General features: G+C 39.9%; 1 protein-coding gene across 50 annotated transcripts in view; it reads right to left on the bottom strand.

The window, feature by feature from the left end:
- The window catches only part of madd.L (MAP-kinase activating death domain L homeolog), a 65,509-nt gene that overhangs the window by 42,529 nt on the left and 1,582 nt on the right, over positions 1-21,398 (bottom strand). For all 50 annotated transcript variants that reach the window (XM_041589841.1, XM_018257395.2, XM_041589859.1 and 47 more), the window contains exons 2-5: positions 15,131-15,268; positions 13,923-14,486; positions 2,450-2,753; positions 1,427-1,558 (exon numbers count right to left, since the gene is read on the bottom strand). In XM_041589841.1, the coding sequence (XP_041445775.1) occupies positions 1,427-1,558; positions 2,450-2,753; positions 13,923-14,486; positions 15,131-15,192 (1,062 nt within the window). In that variant the 5' untranslated portion in view covers positions 15,193-15,268. The remainder of the gene's footprint in view (positions 1-1,426; positions 1,559-2,449; positions 2,754-13,922; positions 14,487-15,130; positions 15,269-21,398) is intronic.

Genomic DNA, 21,398 nt, shown 5'->3' with positions numbered 1-21,398 from the left:
GGAGGAAATCAAACAATGCTCCGTTAGTTCTTTATAAAGCCTTAAATGCAAAGAAACAGGCAGAACAAATTTTGCAGCCCTGTTTATTGCACTTATGTTTCATAAAGGTGAATATAAATGTATATCGTCCCTATTTCATTTGGAAATAGAGTTTTGCAATTGAAGGTGCTCAGTATGGCACTGACATAAAATATCTAGATTGATTTTAAGTAATAAAGGGAAGATTTACTTCTTCTATATATATATATATATATATATATATATATATATATATATATATATATATATATATATATATATATATATATATATATATATATATATATATATATATATATATATATATTGAAAATAGGGAAAAAATTTAAAAATTCTTTGGCCGCTGAGCAATGTTACAGTTCAGTTATAGTTGACTTTTGGATAAATGATTAACTATGAGAGAAATTTTTCTTTAGAATGTGAGATATAATGGAGACTGTAACATTTTTGTAATACGTTTAAATGTAGCCACTTGTTTTATTTGATTTTTTGCTACTTATTTTGGATACTATTTATAGTTAGTTTGCAACAATATTAACATGTGGCTACATGTAATCAGGGATGTCACGACCCTTGAGGGTAGTAGAAATCACTTTTTTTTCAGAATACAGAGGTTTTTTAAGGTATAGAAGTTTTTCAAGATATATACATTTTAGACATTTTGGAATATGAGGACCTCCAATAATGAAGAAGAAATTATGTTAAAAATTAGAAAATGTATTAGGACATGAAGATCTTCATGTCCTAATAAATTTTCTAATTTTTAACATAATTGCTTCTTCATTATTGGAGGTCCTCACATCTTTTTTGGATATAGTGTTTTGGACTTGCACCTTGGGACTAGGGTGAACTGTGAGTAAATCCTCTATAATTAACTTAAAAATTTGTATTTTTGATTTACCAATTATTTTTTGAGTAGTACCGTATACATTTTTTCTTATGTGGCATTAGCACAAACCTTGTTATTATATATTTTGGAATATGAGTCTTTTAATAATATTTTATTCACTATTGAAAATTATATTGAGTAAAATGGACTGTGTGCACTAATTGTAATATGCAAATGTGTCACATGGTTAATGAATTGTGGTTGGTGATGTGTGTATTTTAAATATTTAAATATTTATACGGTGTGACGACCTCTGTGTGTTTATCCTGACGACGGTTCAGAAGGAACCGAAACGCGCTGATGTGGGGGAAGATAAGAGAATTGAATAAATTAACTTCAAATTATACTCCAGTGCGTTTAACTAGGTTTCATAAAGGTGTCTATAGATATATCATCCCTATTAATTCACTTGCAAACAGGGTTTTGAAAAAAAAAATTAAATGGCCCTTTCTCACATGTTTTTTTTGCCACAGAAGAAATGTACGAAATGCGTCTTACCTGTTCGGCAGAAGCCATGCAAGTAGGCAGAAGGGGAATGACAGGAAACATATATTCCAGGGGGTAAATCATCGAAACGAACGCCATAACAGACATAGACAGTGCGTTATAGTCTCGGGACTGCAGAACCACCTGTAAGAATGAATCATGACATTATTGCTACATAATCACTTCAGATCCTTGACAAATTCTTTTGTTTACGCTGAATAGCGTATCCTCTCTTAATGGCATTGCATATTGTATTTAAGTAGGGTCTATTCACCATTCACTTTGGCATGGCTAATGGTGTGAATAGAAATCCATCTCTTCATGCTTGTATAGCACACAAAGAAAATATACTTTGTGCATATGGAAAATATCATACATTATGCTCTCTTTAAAGGGGAACTATCGCGAAAATGAACATTTTATATAAGCTTCCTCATACTGAAGTAAGATACTTTATAAATACAAAAAAAAAAAATTCGGCATTGTTTCTGAAATAATCAAGTTTATATTCACTATTCCTCTCTCAGCATCTGTTTCTCTCCATTCTGTCTTCATGCAGCAGCTGGTTGTCAGATGAATGATCCAATATATCTTATAGGGGGGGCTTCCTTTCGTAGCAGATGTACTCCGGTACAGTACAAACAAAATCAAACAAAATAACTGCCTTTTGCACAAATTCTGCATGTAGAGAGACAGGATTTCTGGTGATTTTAATAGAGTGAGCTCTAATACATCTTCTAGGCAAAAAGAGCCCTCCTATAAGATATATTGGATCATTCATCTGACACCCAAATCCTGAATGAAGACAGAAAGATGCTGAGAGAGGAATAGTGACAATAAACTTGATTTTTCCAGAAACTGTACAGAATTTTTAATTGATTGCATTTAGAAGATTTTTTTATTTCAGTATGTTGAAGCTAATATTAAATGTTCATTTCGCGACACTTCCCCTTTAATGTAACCCAATACTAAAGTCATATACAGAGTACAGCATATCTGTGATGTCCTTTGACAAGCAGTTCTCAGCTCAAATACCTTGTGTTCCAGCATGATACAGGACAGAACCTGCAAGCACGCCTCCACCCCAAGAAGTTCCAATGGCAGGTGCAAGGGGAAGTCCACTAGGGAGAACCGTGAGGGCTCAGGAAGGGCGAATGTCAAGGGTGGTTGGTGATCAAGAGGCAGGACCTCTATATCAACCCGCTTCTGGCCGGGAACCGGAGTTGGGGAGCGTAATAAGCGGTAGATCCATGCTTCTATCTCTCTGAGGTCATGCAGGAGCACGTTGGGTTTTTCCTCCAGCTGCAGGGAGCCAGTGAAAATCCTCCACATGGTGTCTCTAGAGAAAAAGGAATGGAGTCATCAGATTTAAGACAATCAATCTGAGATATCTGCTTTCAAGGTGCTGACTGATTGATACCAGTTATTAGAATGGTTAAAGGCTCTGACTCCACTGGTAAAGCCTTTGATTCACACTGACTTTTGTCATTCCATTCATTTGACTTCTCCTAAACTAGGGATGCACCGAATCCAGGATTTGGTTCGGGATTTGGCCTTTTTCAGCAGGATCCGGCCGAATCAAACTGCCTGGCCGCACTGAATCCAAATAATCACATGGTAACCAAAACATTTTTTAACCGAGTGCTGCTTGCGTGATTACCTTCCTCCCTCTTTTCCCTAGTTTACAAATGCAAATTAGTGATTTGGTTGAGGATACGGCCGAATCTTCCACAAAGGATTCGGGATTTGGCCGAATCCTAAAATAAAGGATTTGGTGCATCCATATCTTAAACATACCTTTCCAGTACCTGCTTCCATGCAACTTCAGCTTCAAATTGCTTCCTACTCAATTCTTTCTACTTCACCTATTTGCAACCCCCAACCTACTGCAGGAAGTACCATTCATGTGTTATTGCCCCACTGCCTTCATTCCGCTCATTTTAATTTGTATTGCTCAAAAACCTACAGCCGGACAATACTGAATGTTCAAAAGACTGCATTAGAAATAAGCACACATTTAACCACTAAAGGGGTTGTTCACAGCGAAGGACTGGAGGGTCTGGGACCACCGGGGGTTCCTCCACAGGGCCCCCCTGCCCCAGTCACAAACCCTCCTCTGGGCCGCCCTGCCCGAGCCACAACCCTCCCTCTGAGCCCCTGGTCCCCAAATTTATAAACTCATGCCCAGGGAGGGTGCGGGTCTATAAATAGAGGGGGAACAGCGGGCTATCTGGTTGCTAGTGTCCAATCTACCCTAGAAACCAGGCAGTGGCTTGAATGAGAGACTGGAGGGCCTGAAAAGAAATAGAATGGAAATTAACAATACCAATACAACTGTTGTCTCACAGAGCAATATTTATTTGGTTGCCAGGGGTCGGTGACCCTCATTTGAAGCTGGATAGAGGCATCAAAAGAAGGCAAATAATTAAAAAACTATAAAACAAAACAAAAAAAAAAATTCAAAGTGATGACATTGAAAAGTTGCTAAGAATGGCCCATTGTATAATATACTAAAAGTTCATTTAAAGGTGAATTAACCCTAAATGAGAAGCAGCGAGAGCTTAAGAGGCAACAGAACCGTATAAAATGTCCCTTATAAAGAATTAATACACACAGTTAGGATGCTCTAAAAGTCAGAGTCTGAGGGCAGGTAAATTACAAGCCAAACAAGTTAACAGAACATATTTAACGCTTTTAAAACCTATTCTTTCAACACTGAGTAATGTTCCATAATTCATAATAACAATAATAAACATCTGTTAAACAGATAGAACGTGAGCAACCAGACATGGATGTGAGCTCTGGGATTCAGCACAGTTACAATGGAGAAACACCGACCCATGAATATTTTACAGAGATGGGAGAATGGTTTTATCGTTGAAATACCCTGCAGGTCTATTTCTTCCCGAAGCGACAGGTGCTCCCCTGCAGGCTATGGAGGCGCTTGCGTTTTAAATAAACAAAAGGAAACTCTGTCCCACCGGATGTTCCACTTTACTCAACTCGCGGCTTATGGTTTATAGAGCCAGACACGTGATGGGGAAAAAACAATCGAGGGAAAGGTCTTTCATGCTATGTACAACAGAATGCCTTATTTTTATTATATGTTTTCTACTTAAAGGGATACTGTCATGGGGAAAACATTTTTTTTCAAAACGAACCAGTTAATAGTGCTGCTCCAGCAGAATTCTGCACTGAAATCTATTTCTCAAAAGAGCAAACAGATTTTTTTTATATTCAAATTTGAAATCTGACATGGGGCTAGACATATTGTCAATTTCCCAGCTGCCCCAAGTCATGTGACTTGTGCTCTGATAAACTTCAATCACTCTTTACTGCTGTACTGCAAGTTGGAGTGATATCACCCCCCTCCCTTCCCCCCCCCCAGCAGCCAAACAAAAGAACAATGGGAAGGTAACCAGATAACAGCTCCCTAACACAAGATAACAGCTGCCTGGTAGATCTAAGAACAACACTCAATAGTAAAAACCCATGTCTCACTGAGACACATTCAGTTACATTGAGAAGGAAAAACAGCAGCCTGCCAGAAAGCATTTCTCTCCTAAAGTGCAGGCACAAGTCACATGACCAGGGGCAGCTGGGAAATTGACAAAATGTCTAGCCCCATGTCAGATTTCAAAATTGAATATAAAAAAATCTGTTTGATCTTTTGAGAAATGGATTTCAGTGCAGAAGTCTGCTGGAGTAGCACTATTAACTGATGTGTTTTGAAAAAAAACATGTTTTCTGATGACAGAATCCCTTTAAAGTGGAACTATCGCCAAAATGAAAATTTAATATAAGCTTCAGCATACTGAAATAAGAAACTTTCTAAATATAATCAAATATTCTGTACCATTTCTGAAATAATCAAGTTTATCTTCACTATTTCTTTCTCAGCATCTGTTTCTCTTCATTCTGTCTTCATGCAGCAGTTGGGTGTCAGATATTCATTGTCAGTTAGATCCATTATATTTTATAGGGAGCTCTTTTTGCCTAGAAGATGTATTAGAGCTCACTCTATTAAAATCACCAGACATCATGTCTCTCTACATGCAGAATTTGTGCAAAAGGCAGTTATTTTGTTAGATTTTGTTTGTACTGGAATCAGTTGTTTGAGTGAGCTCTAATACATCTGCTAGGAAAGCAGCCCCCCTATAAGATATATTGGATCATTCATCTCCCAAGAGAAAATGAAGAGAAACAGATGCTGAGAGAGGAATTGTGAATATAAACTTGATTATTTCAGAAACAATGCAGAATATTTAATTGATTGTATTTAGAAAGTTTCTTCGTTATAAGGAAGCTTATGTTAAATTTTCATGTTTGCGATAGTTCCCCTTTAAAGGAACTATTATGAATACTTAAGCAACAGATCAAATTGTATCAAATTAAGTGACATATTAAAGAAGCTTACCAAACTGGAATATATATTTAAGTAAATATTGTCCTTGTACATCTCTTGTCTTGAACCACCATTTCATGATGGTCTGTGTGTCCCTTGGAGACGCGGTGAATCGTACGATCCCAGGCAATTTTCCATTTATGATTACCCAATGGCACATACTACTAAAAAAGTATATTATTATGAACATGGTTTATTTACATGAAGCATTTTACACATGAGCTGTTTTACTCAATATCTTTTTATAGAGACCTAAATTGTTCGGGGGGTATAGTTTTCCTTTAACAAAGACTCCTTTTCTTTTCAAGACGGAGTTTAATTTCTGTGTCAGCTTGCCCGTGTGAGATTGGCCAAACCAAAATCTCGCAGCGCCCCGGGCATCTGAATTAGATTGCACGCTCTACAGAGCTGGGAATGGTTGTGCCTGGACAATACCATCCCTATAAAAGACTAACAGCACTCCTGTTTCTTTCATGCAGGGTTCTTCTGCTCTTTCAACCAGTATTGAAAGATGATGAGCGTGCATGGGCATGAATAAAACAAGATAAGCCATATAACCCTCTTCCACAGCGGCCATTGTAAAGGAGAAGTTAAGTCAAGTGCCAGCGGCTTGATTTTGTCCCAAGGGGATAAATGAAGCTGCTGGCACTTGGCTGACTGCATAACAAACCTTGGAACTGAAACCAGAACTCACCCTGCCTTGAACTCATGGAATAAAGATCGAATTTTTATCCATATTGGTTGTGCCGCAGGAGTGCATGCTCATTTCAGGATTTCCTGGAGAAAGTGTAGTCTTGATATCTCTGTAAAGGTGGTCATATGCAGGCTGATGAAAGCTCTCTTAGACTCTCCAACCTGAGAGTTAGCAGCTTAAAGGTAAACTATAGCCCCCAAAACAATGTAGGTCTCGATAAAAAGATATTGCATGAAACAGCTCATATGTAAAACTCTGCTTCATGTAAATAAACCATTTTTATAATAATATGCTTTTCTAGTAGTATGTGCCATTGGGTAATCATAAATAGAAAATTTCCATTTTAAAAAATAAGGGCCGCCCCCTGGGATCGTAGGATTCACTGTGCACACAAACACACCAACAAACCATACTTGTTAGGTCACATGAGCCAATTAACAGACAGAGTTCTGTCTTTTGCTTCAACACTTCTTCCTGTTACAGTTAGAGCTGCAGTATTTCTGGTCAGGTGATCTCTGAGGCAACACACAGACCATCACCAAATGGGGGTTCAAGGCAAGAGATGTAAAAGGGCAATATTTACTTAAATATATATACCAGTTTGGTAAGATTCTTTAATATGCAACTTAATATGATATACGTTATCTGTTGCTTAAGTGTTTATTTTGGGGGTATAGTTTTCCTTTAATGGCCAATGCATGGGAACCTCCCAAAAGCCTGTCCGAGGACAAGACCGATATCTATTCGGCAGGTTGGAAAATCTCATTGTGCAAGGGACACATTGGAACCTGCATATGGTCCTCTCTCGGCCCCAGCCTTATCCAACCTTTAATTTGGTTGGCTGCCAACTGATCTTCAGATGAAGGCTCTTTAAATGGGCAGTTCACCTTTAAGTTAACTTTTAGTATACTCTAGAATGACCAATCCTAAGCAACTTTTCATTTAGACTTCATTATTTATTTTTCATCGTTGTTGAATTATTTGCCTTTTTCTTCGGGCTCTTTCTAGCTTTCAAACAGGGGTCACGGACGCCATCTAAAAACATGCTCCTTAAAGCTACAAATGTATTGTTATAGCTACCTTTTATGACTCGTCTTTCTATTTGGGCCTCTCCTATTCATATTCCAGTCTCTTATTAAAATCAGTGCATGGTTGCTAGGTTAATTTGGACCCTAGCAACCGGATTGCTAAAATTGCAAACTGGAGAGCTGCTGAATAAAAAGCAAAATAACTCAAAAACCACAAATAATAAAAAATTCAAACAAATTGCAAATTGTTTCAGAATGTGACTCTTTACATCATACTAAAAGTTGATTCAAAAGTGAACAACCCCTTTTAAGGATTCTGTCATGATTTTTATGATGTCGTTTTTATTTCTAAATTATACGGTTTACCCTGTAAATAATTCACTCTACAATATAAAATTTCATTCCTGAACCAGCAAGTGTATTTATTTAGTTGTAATATTGGTGTGTAGGTGCATCTCAGGTCATTTTGCCTGGTCATGTGCTTTCAGAAAGAGCCAGCACTTTAGGATGGAACTGCTTTCTGGCAGGCTGTTGTTTCTCCTACTCAATGTAACTGAATGTGTCTCAGTAGGACCTGGATTTTACTATTGAGTGCTGCTCTTAGATCTACCAGGCAGCTGTTATCTTGTGTTAGGGAGCTGTTATCTGGTTACCTTCCCATTGTTCTGTTGTTAGGCTGCTGGGGGGGAAAGGGAGGGGGTGATATCACTCCAACTTGCAGTAAAGAGTGACTGAATTTTATCAGAGCACAAGTCACATAACTGGGGGCAGCTAGGAAATTGACAAAATGTCTAGCCCCATGTCAGATTTCAAAATTAAATATAAAAAAAACAGTTTGCTCTTTTGAGAAATGGATTTCAGTGCAGAATTCTGCGGGAGCAGCAATATTAACTGATGCATCTTGAAAAAAAAAATTCCCATGAGAGTATTCTTTTAATGTCTTCCATTTTGTTCCTTCCGTGGTCATCTGTTCAGCCAGTGATGGACACAAATCTAGGCCATATCCTCAATCTAATCTAAATGATTTCCATACAGGATATACTGGTTAACTTCGGGGGAAGATTAATAAGGATTATGGGGGGTGGGAACAGATTTAAGCATATAAATTACTAATGCTTTTATAGAAGCTGGGGAAAGTCCTGCAACAGCAATATTAAGGTGTATGACCCGATACAAATGTATATATTATGGTTTGTGAAAGCAGAGTAAGATTAATGAGCGTGAGTGCGTGCACAAAACACAGAGGGCTTTTTCAGAACTTTGTGACGGTCAATTTAGTGCCACTGCTACGTGTCTTATGATTGGAGGCCAGCAGTGTTTACAGCCTGCAAATGACTCATCCAACAAAACTGTGAGCTTTTACGGCTTGTGAAACTTAAACAAGCTAAATGGGCCTGTAAACTTCAAGCGAGAGGCATCTGTATTTTATGCTTTCGCACTTGGAAGGTACCTGGATTCAGACTAGCCTTTGTGCTGTTGTTTCATTCCCTGCTCTTTCTTAATCTCTATTTAGCTGTACCATCAACACTGGTTCCAAACCTAACAATCAAAAACCACAACATAAAGACTAATTCCATTGTGTCGGAGGTTACTTCTTCCTACAAGTCACTAACAAATTATCTTTAGATGAAATCCAACTTTACGTAGGACTGACCTTTGACAGATCATGTGGACCAACTGTTACAAATGGCATCTCAAACCCAGAACCAACCCCAAGGTCCCGGCCTCAGCTCACGCTTCCGCCTATAACAACCACCTTTTGCTTCGGGAGGAGCCCTCCGCTACTCGGATACCGCCGGGTCTAAAAGTGAGAGGACTAGGTAGAGAGTTCTGGGCAGGCAAGGGAACCAAATGTTTACAGCAAGAACAGGAACAAGGAGCATGGTCAAGGGACAGACCGAGTCAATACCAATTGGGCAGAGTATTAAAAAATCAGAAGACAAGAGCATAATCAAGGTTGAAGACTGGGTCAATCACACCTGTAGCACAGTACAGAATCCTGATCCAAGACAATGGTCAGAAACAGTCCAGGGTCAGGATAGGTAGCAAACTAGACAAGGTCAGGGACAGGCAGGTTCAAGAACAGGTTAACAGACTTGGAATCGCACCCAGGAACTATTGAGAATAGACCTACGTTGGGCAATGATAACAGGTAGATGGTACCTTTAAATATTAGAATTTTGCACCAAACGCGATGATGTTTGGTGCAGAATTTGCATCAAATCCCGGAAGGGACTTGAGCGAGCGTTAAAAAAAGAACTAACCAGCGCTCGAGGAGAAGAAGAAGAAGAAGAAGAAAGTGCCAAGTATCCCCACCACACAGGTAATATTACACCAACCCACATTTTAAAATGGTCTTACATGGGGTCAACTTTGATCACCCTGTAGGACAAAAGATTAAATATTGAGTGATTTTACTTCAACAAGATCACCTAAGAGGATGTTAGAAGCTCCTTTCATCTCCTAATCTACGACTGCCTCATCCATGTGTGGAAAAAAGGCATAAGTACTTTAAACATTCAGCTTAGATAGACCAACTGCAATATCAGATTAACTACCCACCTTACTCTGGGCATACAACTTGTACATACATCGTTACATACAATTGTCTTATTAATAGGCTGAGGTTTTAAACCCCCCTTCCTATGCAGGAGCATGACTCATGCCTTGAGAATGGAAAACAATGTGGTTCCAAAAATGTCAGCATAATACTACGGTGAAGAATTCAGTCTCAAATGTCAAGGAATTTTTTGAAGCACCTACAGTCTACTTAGCAAGCTGTTTGCTCAACATTGTATCATGCTTGTACAAACACCTCCGTTTAGTACTATGCCCATGCATAAGGCTTTGCTCTTCCACAAACATTTCTCATTGCCTTCATATTTTACAAAGCACAAACATAAAGTCCCTTTTTTGCCATTTATACAAAGGAGAAAAGTTTTCCAACTGGTCTACAATCTTCAGCATTCTTTTGGGGACTTTATTATTCAACGTCAACAGGAAGAGACAAATTAAAGGCCACCATTCCTTGAATGCCTTTATATTAAAGCCAATAAAAGGACTAGAAATGCTGTATTTTATATACTGACCTTACTGTACCTACCCAGAGGTTCAGCAACCCTATAACAGTAATGATCCATTTGCCCCCAGCAGATCCCCATCTTGGATCTTGTTAGGCATCTTTTGTGTGTCAGTGGTACTGCACATGCTCAGTGGGCTCTGGGCTGCTGTTGGGATGCTAAGCTTAAGGTGGCCAAAGAAGCACCGATAATATTGTAGGAAACTAATTTCTGTACAATATTCGGTGCATGTATGGTGGGAGATGAGCCGGACAATATTAGCAGAAGACTTGGATATTGGTCGGCTCGACAATCGAGTTGGCCAGAAACTTTTGATTTTTACTCCAAAAATCCACATTTGTGAATTCCCCCCAATGTGTAGCATTTATAGCCTTATTTTTGGCGACGTTTTAAGTCATCTTTAAATTGTTATCCTGCACAAAGTAAGCACATACAAGTTCTTCTGGAGTATTAGCATATTGCAACATTAACAGCCATACTTGTGAAATACTGAAGCGCCATCATATATCTTCAAAGTGTATGAAATGGACGAGTGCTTCCATTCTCTTATTATCGCTTCTCTCTTCTGTGCCAGCCCTCCTGGGGGTAAATCCTGATAACCAATCTGCAACTTGTGATTGGCAAAACTCCCAGCAAACATACCGCAATGCATGCTGGAAGCCCTCCAACTCAAACACACTGGCAAAAAGGATCATTATTACAGTGCTGTTCAGGACTGCATTCATATTTACTGCAGACTAAAGGTGGACCCAAACGAGCGGATCTCTCCCCGATATGCCCACATTAAAGTGGGCAACATTGGGCTGATCCGATCGTGGGCTAATAATGGATCCGATACGGGCGGTCGGATTGAGGGACTGCATACACGCATAGATGCGGCCGTGATCAGACAGGATTTTTAAACCTGCCTGATCGAGAAGATATCGAACGGGGAAGCCCATCGGTTGACCCCACACACGGGCCAATAAGCTGCCAAACCATAATACAATACATGTATGGGATTTGTTATCCGGAAAGCTCCGAATCATGGAAAGGCCATCAACCCTAGACTCCATTTTATCCAAATAATCTAAATTTTTAAAAATTATTTTCGCTGTATTACTAAAACAGTAACTTGATCCCAACTAAGATATAATTAATCCTTATTGGAAGTCTAGTAGACTTAAGGTACGGAGGTCCATATTACGGAAAGATCTGTTTTCCGGAAACCCTCAGGTCCTAAGCATTCTGGATAACAGGTCCCGTACCTGTACAAAACAGATGCCGTCAGCTGATTATGCCTCAGACTTCCATGCTCATTTCATCTTGACTACTATTCTCATCTTGCTGAGGATTTTTCGCTCTAGATCTCCTGCCAAACCTCCTACCCTAACAACCTACCAGCTCACACTCACAGCAGACAGAAGTTCAGCCCCCGCAGACCAGCAGAAGACTGTTGCAGGATGACTAAACGTTTCTACCAATGTTGCTGCATGCAGCTACACCCAATTGTTTTGGGTAAGGGTGTGCAACGTTTTTCTATGTAACCATAAAAGCCATAACATTGGATAGTTGGGCACCCCATCATTTATTTTTTTGGCTACGTACACACCCTGCTTAAACCCCTACACAATGTTAGAGAAGAAGCCAACACACCCAAATGTACGCATTTATTGCCCGTTTATCTTCACGCCCACTTGAAATTGCAGACAGGGATGGGTTACAAATAAATGTAACATCCCTGAAATCGGCCGCAGTAAAATGTACAGCCCCAGGCAGGTAAGCTGGTAAAACAGTGGCCACTCAAATACAACCAATGTCTATTCAGAAATGATTTGTTTACTGTAATCAATATCTCAGTAAAGAGTTTCAAATGCTGACTGGTTGCTAATGTGTGTTAGAGCTTTATGGTTTATGTGGTCATCACACACTGTAGAAACCTTACTCTGCTATGATTGATTGCAAAGTGTGAAAAGACAAATTTGATTTTCCTAGAATTCAATGGATGCATCCAGCTAAAAGAAACAGCTGACTCGAGGATGAATCCCACTTGCCCAAAAAGCGTGAAAGCGGCCTAAAAGAACAATTAAGTGTAAAAATAAGAACACAACATCACAAACAGAACACAACATCCTGCTTTGCAGCGACTTTACAGGGGGACACATGGGACATAACTGTTCAGTGAGTTTGCAATTGATCCTCAGCACTCAGCTCAGATTCAAAAGCAACAGTTATGATATATGTGGCCCCCCCCCCTCAAGTCACTGATTGGTTACTGCCTGGTAAACAATCAGTGGAAAGCAAGAGAGCTGAAAAGCAGGAAGTAGTGTTCTGGCTATTATGTTACACATCCACTCACTCCAGCCTTTATATATTACATTTTTGGCTAACTAACTATATTGAAATTTTTTTTATTTTGCACAGCATATCTATTTACCCAGTTTTTATTTTTACACTGAACAATTCCTTTAAAGCAGAGGCTCCCATTGTTCTTGACCAACCTAAGAGGGCCCAATTAAACTACCCTGGGTAGTTTGGTCTTTGTTTTACATTATTGCCCAAACAATAGTGCAGTCCCAAAAGACTGAAAACTCATTACATGACATTTGCTCTGCTGATGCTTCTTCTCCAAAATCAGCAGATCACTTCAGACCTGAAGACCAATTTAGATCAATATTTGACAGTTTGGCACACAGTGGGGCTCATTTATAGTGATGGGTGAATTTGTCCCATTTCGATTCGTCATGAAATTCAAGAATGTCCCGTGAAATTCGCAAAACGGGGGAAAAATTAGCGAAATGCAAATTTTGACGCCGGCGACAATTTGTGGGCGTCAAAATTGACTCCAGCGACAATTGCGACTTTGACACACATTAAAGTCAATGGGCGCTTGTTTAATTGTCCCTGGCATCCAAATTGACGCCAGCTTCGGAATTGTCACAGATTTTTTGAATTTGTGCCAGCAAATTTTCGCGAATTTGTTAGCCGGCAACAAAACGCGCTAATTTTCCATGGCTGGTGAATAAATTCGCCCATAACTACTCATTTATAAACATTGGGCACATTTGCACCTGGGCAGTAACCATTAGCAACCAATCAGTTATAAACTTTTTTTCAGCCAGCTGCAGGTCGAACACTGAAAGAAGTCATCTGATTGGTTGCCATGGGTTACTGCCCAGGTGCAAATTTGCCCAGTGTTTATAAATGACCCCCTGTTGCTATATAAAACTAAAAAAAACCTGAGAAACGATTCTAACATAACTTCCATGGCATGGCAATGGGGATCATCATTTTAGGAAGGTTGTGTTGAGAATTCCCTTACCTCTGGACTACTTTGTTGATGCCGGCCTTCTTGCTGACTAGTCTTTCACTGCAGCAGTAAACTAACCGCTTCAAGGTGTACAGGCATTCTCGGAATGTTGAAAAGAAAGGATAGTGACTGATGATGCAAAGTGAGGTCAATGTACTGTTCCGGGACCTTTGTGTCCCTTTAGAAAGCCGTTTCCCACGGGGAGAATGATTGAGATCAGGGGTTGAGTCAGCACTATGGGGCTGCATGGGATGGCCTCCATCAGAACCTTCAGAACCATTCTCCGATGCCGGCTTTGGGGGTTTACGGCTCTTGTCCTTCGGCAGGCGTTTCTGGAAAGAGCGGTAGAAATTGACACAGATTCCATATCGGATGACTCCGCTATCTTTGTCGGTCAGCATGAAAACAAAGGACATGTCATCGCGCAGGCTCATGCGTTTCTGTCGGACACTCAGGCATCCTTCTGGCTGGCAGAAAAACACCACATCGGGAGGAAGAGGAAATTCGGGATGATCCTCCAAAGGATAACGACGGAGAAGCTCAGGGGTCTGAGAAATGCTGTCACTGCTTGGCTGCCTGCAATAAGAGACATGGAAGACATGAGTATGAACAGTAAAATAAAATGCGTGGGGAGGTATAGCCAAGAGCAAATGCAAAAACATTAAAGAGGCGCTTCACCATTAAGTTAACGGTTATAGAATGGCCAATTCTAAGCAACTTTTGAATTGGTCTTCATTATTTATTTTCTATAGTTTTTTTTAAATTGTTTGCCTTCTTCTTCGGACTCTTTCCAGCATTCAAATGGGGGTCCTAGCAACCAAATGGCTGAAACTGCAAAGCAAACTGGAGAGCTGCTGAATAAAAAGCTAAATAGCTCCAAAACCACAAATAATAAAAAGTTATACCAGTTGCAAATTGTCTCAGAATATCACGCTCTACATCATACTAGAAGTTAACTCAAAGGTGAACAGCCCCTTTAAGTCATGTATTCTATTGAAAAAACCATACAAATGTGAGATTGTGCAAATAGAAAGAAACACATTGAATGAGGGTAGACGTGTCACAACAACACACACCAGAGCAGTAGAGGTGTTAAATTCAGTTGCAAAAGAGATGTTGGCAGATACTGTGGAGGGATAAGATCTAGGCATGAACTCACAGAAAGAACGAAAAACGATAAAGTGAGGAACAGATTCCAGACTAAATATTAGCTCACTTACCTGGCGCCGATGATCACCAGGTAATCCAGCAGCCGGGGACACGGTTTCTTCCTTTGCCCCATAGTTTCACTTTCTCAGTCTATCATTTCAAGCTGTCTTCACTCATTCAACCATTGCGGAACAATTAGAGGCAGTAACCTGAAGGAGAAATCACAAAATAAGTTATCCAGAAAGCTCCATTACGGAAAAGCAGTCTCCCACAGACTTCCTTTTATCCAAATAATTTAAATGTTTTTAAAATTATTTCCTTTTTCTGTGTAATAATAAAACAGTAGCTTGTACTTGATCCCAACTAAAATATACTTAATCCTTACGGGAGGCAAAACCTGCCTATTTCGTTTATTTAATGTTTAAATTACTTTCTAGTAGATTTAAGGTATGAGGATCCAAATTACGGAAAGATCTGCAAACCCCAGGTCCCCCAGCAGTCTGGATAACAGCTTCCAAACCTGTACAATTATTTCAAAAAGGTCCAGATCACATACAGGCATTCAATGACAGGTAAGTCCTATGTAAAATATTTAAGGGAATAAACGGTGATCAATCATCTCAAAAGAACCTTGACTGTGCTGAGCAACCGTACTGTTCCTCACAGAAGGTTACAGAAGGCAATAAACAAATAGGAAAAACAACCCTCCTGCTGGTTATGTTCCCGTGAGGCGTCGTTTACACAAATATGGAAATATAAAAATATGACTTTGTCCAAAAATGGATAAATATGAGCTTAACGGGTTGGTTCAACTTTAAGTTAAATTTTATTCTGTTATAGAATGGCTAATTCAAAGCAGTTTTTTAATTGGCCTTCATTTTTTTTTCATAGTTTTTGAATGATTTGCCTTCTTCTGACTCTTTCCAGCTTTCAAATGGGGGTCACTGACCCCATCTTAAAAACAAGTGCTCTGTAAGGCTACAAATGTATTGTTATTATTACTTTTTATTACTCATCTTTCTATTCAGGGCTCTCCTATTCATACTCCAGTCTCTTATTCAAATCATTGTATGGTTGCTAGGGGAATTTGTTCCCTAGTAACCATATGGCAGAAATTGCAAACTGGAGAGTTGCTGAATAAAAAGCTAAATAACTAAAAAATACAAATAATAAAAAATGAAAACCAATTGCAAATCGTCTCAGAATATCACTCTCTATATCATACTAAAAGTTCATTTAAAATTGAGCAACCCCTTTAATGTACGACCTGCGTATTATAAAAAGTAAAAAAAATGTGAGTATTATGAGTATTATGACTAGTACTATTATAAAGTATTTAATACTTGGGTAGTGCCCATTATTGAACAGCCATTTGTTCTCCCCAGGTCCCCCTGTTTCCTTCCATGCTCATTTGGTTCACTGGGTTTCGAATATATTTGTCAAACAGGGACTTTAGATTGTAAGCTCCCCTGGGGCATGGAATCATGTGACTGATGAAGTATGCAGAAATGCTGTCTACACACCCTGAACATGAGGCTTTTATTTTTTCTTTTTGATTTCGACCATCCAATCCATTTTGGTCACAGCTCGAGATTAGTTAAGATTTCAGATAATTTAATGGCACAGTTACAAGTTTATTTCGAACCTTAATACAGTAGAACCACCATTTTACGTTTTTTTCAGGGGACCAGGAAAAAAATCATGTAAAATCAGGGAAATGTGTTAAAATAACTTTTTCTTCAAGTACTGAAAGGATATAAGCAAAGGAGTCAGTTTTACTTTGAGATACAATATTTACTGTGTTAATTTACATTGCAGTGGTAGGGGCAGATTTATCAAGGGTCGAATTTTGAAGTAATGGGAGTTTTTTTGAACTCCCATAACTTCGAAATTCGAATAAAAAAGGACCAAACGAAATTTATCAAATTATCACATTTTTTTCCGGGCGAATAGGCAGTTTTCGTTCCAATTCGAATTGTACAAATCGAATTAACATCATATTCGATTTTTCAAAGTCCACCAATTGACTCCAAATAATAGTTGTTTTTTTTCAACCAGCAAATATGAGTTTTGACCAAAAAAATCAACTCAAAAACTTGAATTTTCCTGGAAAACACAACTCGAACCTTAATAAATAAACCCCTAAATTGTGGTTAAGCAGGGCTCTTTAAGGGGTTGTTCACCTTCCAACGTTTCTTCCAGCTCAGTTGTTTTCAGATAGTTCACCAGAAATAATGATTATTTTCAGTTACCTTGCATTTTCTATTTCCGACCATTTTTCTAATATTGAAGATTAAAGGTCTATTTTTCACCTTGTTATTAGTGATGTAAAACCTGACCCGCACCCGACCCTAACCCGTCTGACTTCCGGCTTCCATTTATAGACCGGCCTGCCGATGATGTCACAAAAGGGGCGGGGCAAGCAGGCGTGCCTCTATAAAAAAAGGAAGCCGGAAGTATGACGCTGGCAGTGTAAGGGGTTAAATGGGGGTGCAAGTTCGGCCCGAACCGACCCGCGGGTTTAGCGGGGCCGGCCCACACATCATTACTTCTTATGTCTTTCTAAAGAAGCTCGTGGGGGGGGGGGCTCCGACTCTAAAAACTGTACTAAGATGATACATTAAGTTGATACATTTATTATCTTTGTCCAGTTTCATTAAAGGCAGCTACTGGAATTTATACAATAGTTGCTAATACTCCACCAACGCTGCTGAGAAATGTATTGATTAAATGTAGCAAATAGTAACAATTAAATGTAACAATTCAGAATCTGCGCCTGGATTTACTGGGTTGCCAGAATGAAATACCAGGACACAGAGGAACATTAAACTTTAGACATCGATTTTGGAAAACCGACAAAAAATTTAAAATGCAAAGTAACTGAAAAAAATAAGTCTTTATTTCTGGTGAGCAATCTAAAACCAATCTGACTCTGCTTATGTAACCACACTGTACATTTTAGATAATTATAAACAAACTTTTGTTTTCTAATCTGGCACAGATGCTGAGGCTTTTGCACAGACGGTTTTTAACTAAAGCCCCATATGCTCGTATTACGAATACTCACTGAAATAGTCTATATGGGGAAAGTATGACCTCCATTTACCTTACAAGACCTAGGTTTTGTGCCTTCCTCCTCCCTAAACCCCAGAGAACACGGAGGGGCAGATTGATCAAAATGTGAGTTCTGAGATTAATAAATAAAAACTCACCCATGTTCTATTCATTCCTGCAGGATTTTTAGAGTTGTATTTATCAATGGGTGAAAGTCAGAACTCACCATTCGATAAATAAGCTTTTATTTATTAAGCTCTAAGCTCATATTTTGGTCTGCCCTTTAATGTACAGGGTCATATGCATGAATGTCACATTGAGTAGTGAGCACTCAAACAGTTTAAAAGGTTATTAATTCTGCATAAGGCTGGCCAAATAAATTACCACTTTCAAAAGTACAATGGACAATAACATACACTGACAAAGGAAAAAGGAGAGAGCAGAAGAGGTACAGGACCAAAATCAAAAGAATAAATGCAGTCACCACTCCAGCACCCAAGGACCCCCTGGGCATCTAGAGCACCCCCTCCCCAGGCATCCAGAGCACCTGGTCCCCCCCTGAGGCATCCAGAGTGGCCGGTCCCCACTAAGGCCTCCAGAGCACCAGATCCTCCCCAAGACTTCCAGAGCACCCGGTTCCCCCGAGACCTCCAGAGCACCCGGTTCCCCCGAGACCTCCAGAGCACCCGGTTCCCCCGAGACCTCCACAGCACCCGGTTCCCCCGAGACCTCCACAGCACCCGGTTCCCCCGAGACCTCCACAGCACCCGGTTCCCCCGAGACCTCCAGAGCACCCGGTTCCCCCGAGACCTCCAGAGCACCCGGTTCCCCCGAGACCTCCAGAGCACCCGGTTCCCCCGAGACCTCCAGAGCACCCGGTTCCCCCGAGACATCCAGAGCACCCGGTTCCCCCCGAGACATCCAGAGCACCCGGTTCCCCCGAGACATCCAGAGCACCCGGTTCCCCCGAGACATCCAGAGCACACATTCCCCCATCACACTGGCCACAATCCAATCCAAAGTCACCAAGCATCAATGCTACATTGCAAACAGTCCCTCCGCATCCTAATCACCATGTAAAGTCCTAACAAATTCCCATTTTACATGAACAGCCACAACCACTAGTTCCCACCTTCCTTCTCTTCTGAAGGAAAAACCCCAATTACTCCTCTTGGATTCTCCCCATAAATAATCTCATTAGTTCTATACACACAGCTACCCATACCCATGTTCTCTGCTTGCAGCAAATCCATCTGATGTCTCCATGCACAAATCTCTCCCTCTTGCGGCTAATTTACCTTCCCAATCTGCCAAACCCATTACTCATGTTATCTCACAATGCACAAAATTCTGGCTATGTATATATACATTACATCCTTGCCCCTGTCTATTCAGCTATTCTCGACTCCCTGCAAACAAATCTTTCCTTTCTCACTCCCCCAGTGCTTCTCAAACACATGCACTTCTATTATTTGTCTATAGTCACACACATATATGTTGATGACAAAAAAATAAAAATCTATTTTGCAGTTATTTACCCAGAGCCATTTTCTCACAATCCTACGAAGAGCAACCTCTCGCCTTCTGCTTAAGCACAAAGCCCAAGCTCTGCTCCTGTCAGACCTTCTGGGTTAGTGATAAATCTCACACTGGGGGCTGGGATGTCAAATCCAACCAATTTAAACAGTGAGCCATCTGCCTCCTCCTCCTTTTACAAACAGAAGTAAATGCCCTGCTGATTCATGACTCGGGCAGCGGCAGTGTTTTGTATTGGTCATAGGAGCGTTTGCAGTGACGCTTTACTACGTGGTCATGGTGGGCAGCAATGATGAGAAAACATATTTGTTTTACTCCGGTCATTTCTACAGATGCCTTCAGAGAAAATAGCGGACATGATTTCTTTTTGTAGAGCAAGTGGTGGCCCCTGGGTGACATCAGTGTTGTGGCCCCTCCCCTCAATGTCAAATTTTATTTTATATATATATATATATATATATATATATATATATATATATATATATATATATATATATATCATCATTTATTTATATAGCGCTGTTAAGATATATATACACACACAAATATAAGAGGTACTCTGCACTCAACCCATTATCAATATATTTAAGACAGAGACATGTTGTGCATACTGCTACTGAAAAAGAGAGAGAGAGAGAGAGAGAGAGAGAGAGAGAGAGAGACTCAAAGGATAGAAGGAGTCGGGCATAGGCTGGTGCAGGTCATTCAAGAGTGACTTAGGGTTGTGTTAGGATTGTTTTTCTGGCCCATGCATCACTAATGTAGAAGTCAATAACGACTGAAAGAAGCCAATTAGTACACTGATTAAACCGATTAAACTGATTTGACTACAAGAAGCACATTTATCAAACACCAAGCATCTGCTGCAATCTGTCTCCACTCCTTTGAGCAGTCAGGCGACAGAACGACAAAACTCAAATGTTCAAGTTTTCGAGGGAATAAACCCCTGAAAATGTTATTCCCATTGATTTCAGTGGCATCTCGGTAGAGCTGAAGAGTTGAAACTTTAGATCATAAAAAACTTGAATTACATCCAGCACACGAGCACTCATCTGCTTTTCCAGGAGCTTATGCTCTTATGTGCTGAACTCAAGCTTCATTCCCATTGATTGGGAAGCGGCCTGCAATGATTCAACACATTTTGTCCCTGAGAGTTTGTCTTAGAAATACTCTAGAGACAAACGCATATGAACTAACACATGTGCCACAATATGTGAGTTGAAGCGACAAGAGGAAATACCTGATGGGGTTTCATTCAGAAGATTAGAATAGGTGGGGTAGGAAGGTGATGACTGGGGACTGAAGGGAAGGGGGAAGCAGTAAGAGGAAAAGATGGAGAAATGGCAATCTAAATACAAACAGAATGATTGATTCAGTGACAGGATAAAGAGGAGGAAGCATTTAAATATTAAAGTAGAAGGGCTGTAAAAGTAACGGGAGAAAAGGAGGGGGTTACAGTGATGGAGTAGAGGAAAATGGGGGTGCAGTGAAAAATATAACCAAATGTGTGTCATAAATCTAGGTGGGATCATGTGGAGGAGAAAGAGAGGACCAAGGGCAATGTCAGAAGAAGAAGAGGTAAAGCAATGACAAAAGGACACAGTCACTGGAGAGAAACAAGTATGTGGAAAAAGAGAGGAGCAGACAAGAATCCGGGAAAAAGAGGAGCAGGGCAGAAAAAACGAAACAGGGGTGCAATAACTGGATCATAAAATACAGAGACTGGATGATAAGAAAAGGGGATGCAGA

The sequence above is a fragment of the Xenopus laevis genome, chromosome 4L (genome assembly GCF_017654675.1).
Source record: "Xenopus laevis strain J_2021 chromosome 4L, Xenopus_laevis_v10.1, whole genome shotgun sequence".
Lineage (NCBI taxonomy): Eukaryota > Metazoa > Chordata > Amphibia > Anura > Pipidae > Xenopus > Xenopus laevis.
The sequence above is the reverse complement of the archived record's forward strand: the minus strand, read 5'-3'. Positions and strand labels throughout refer to the sequence as shown.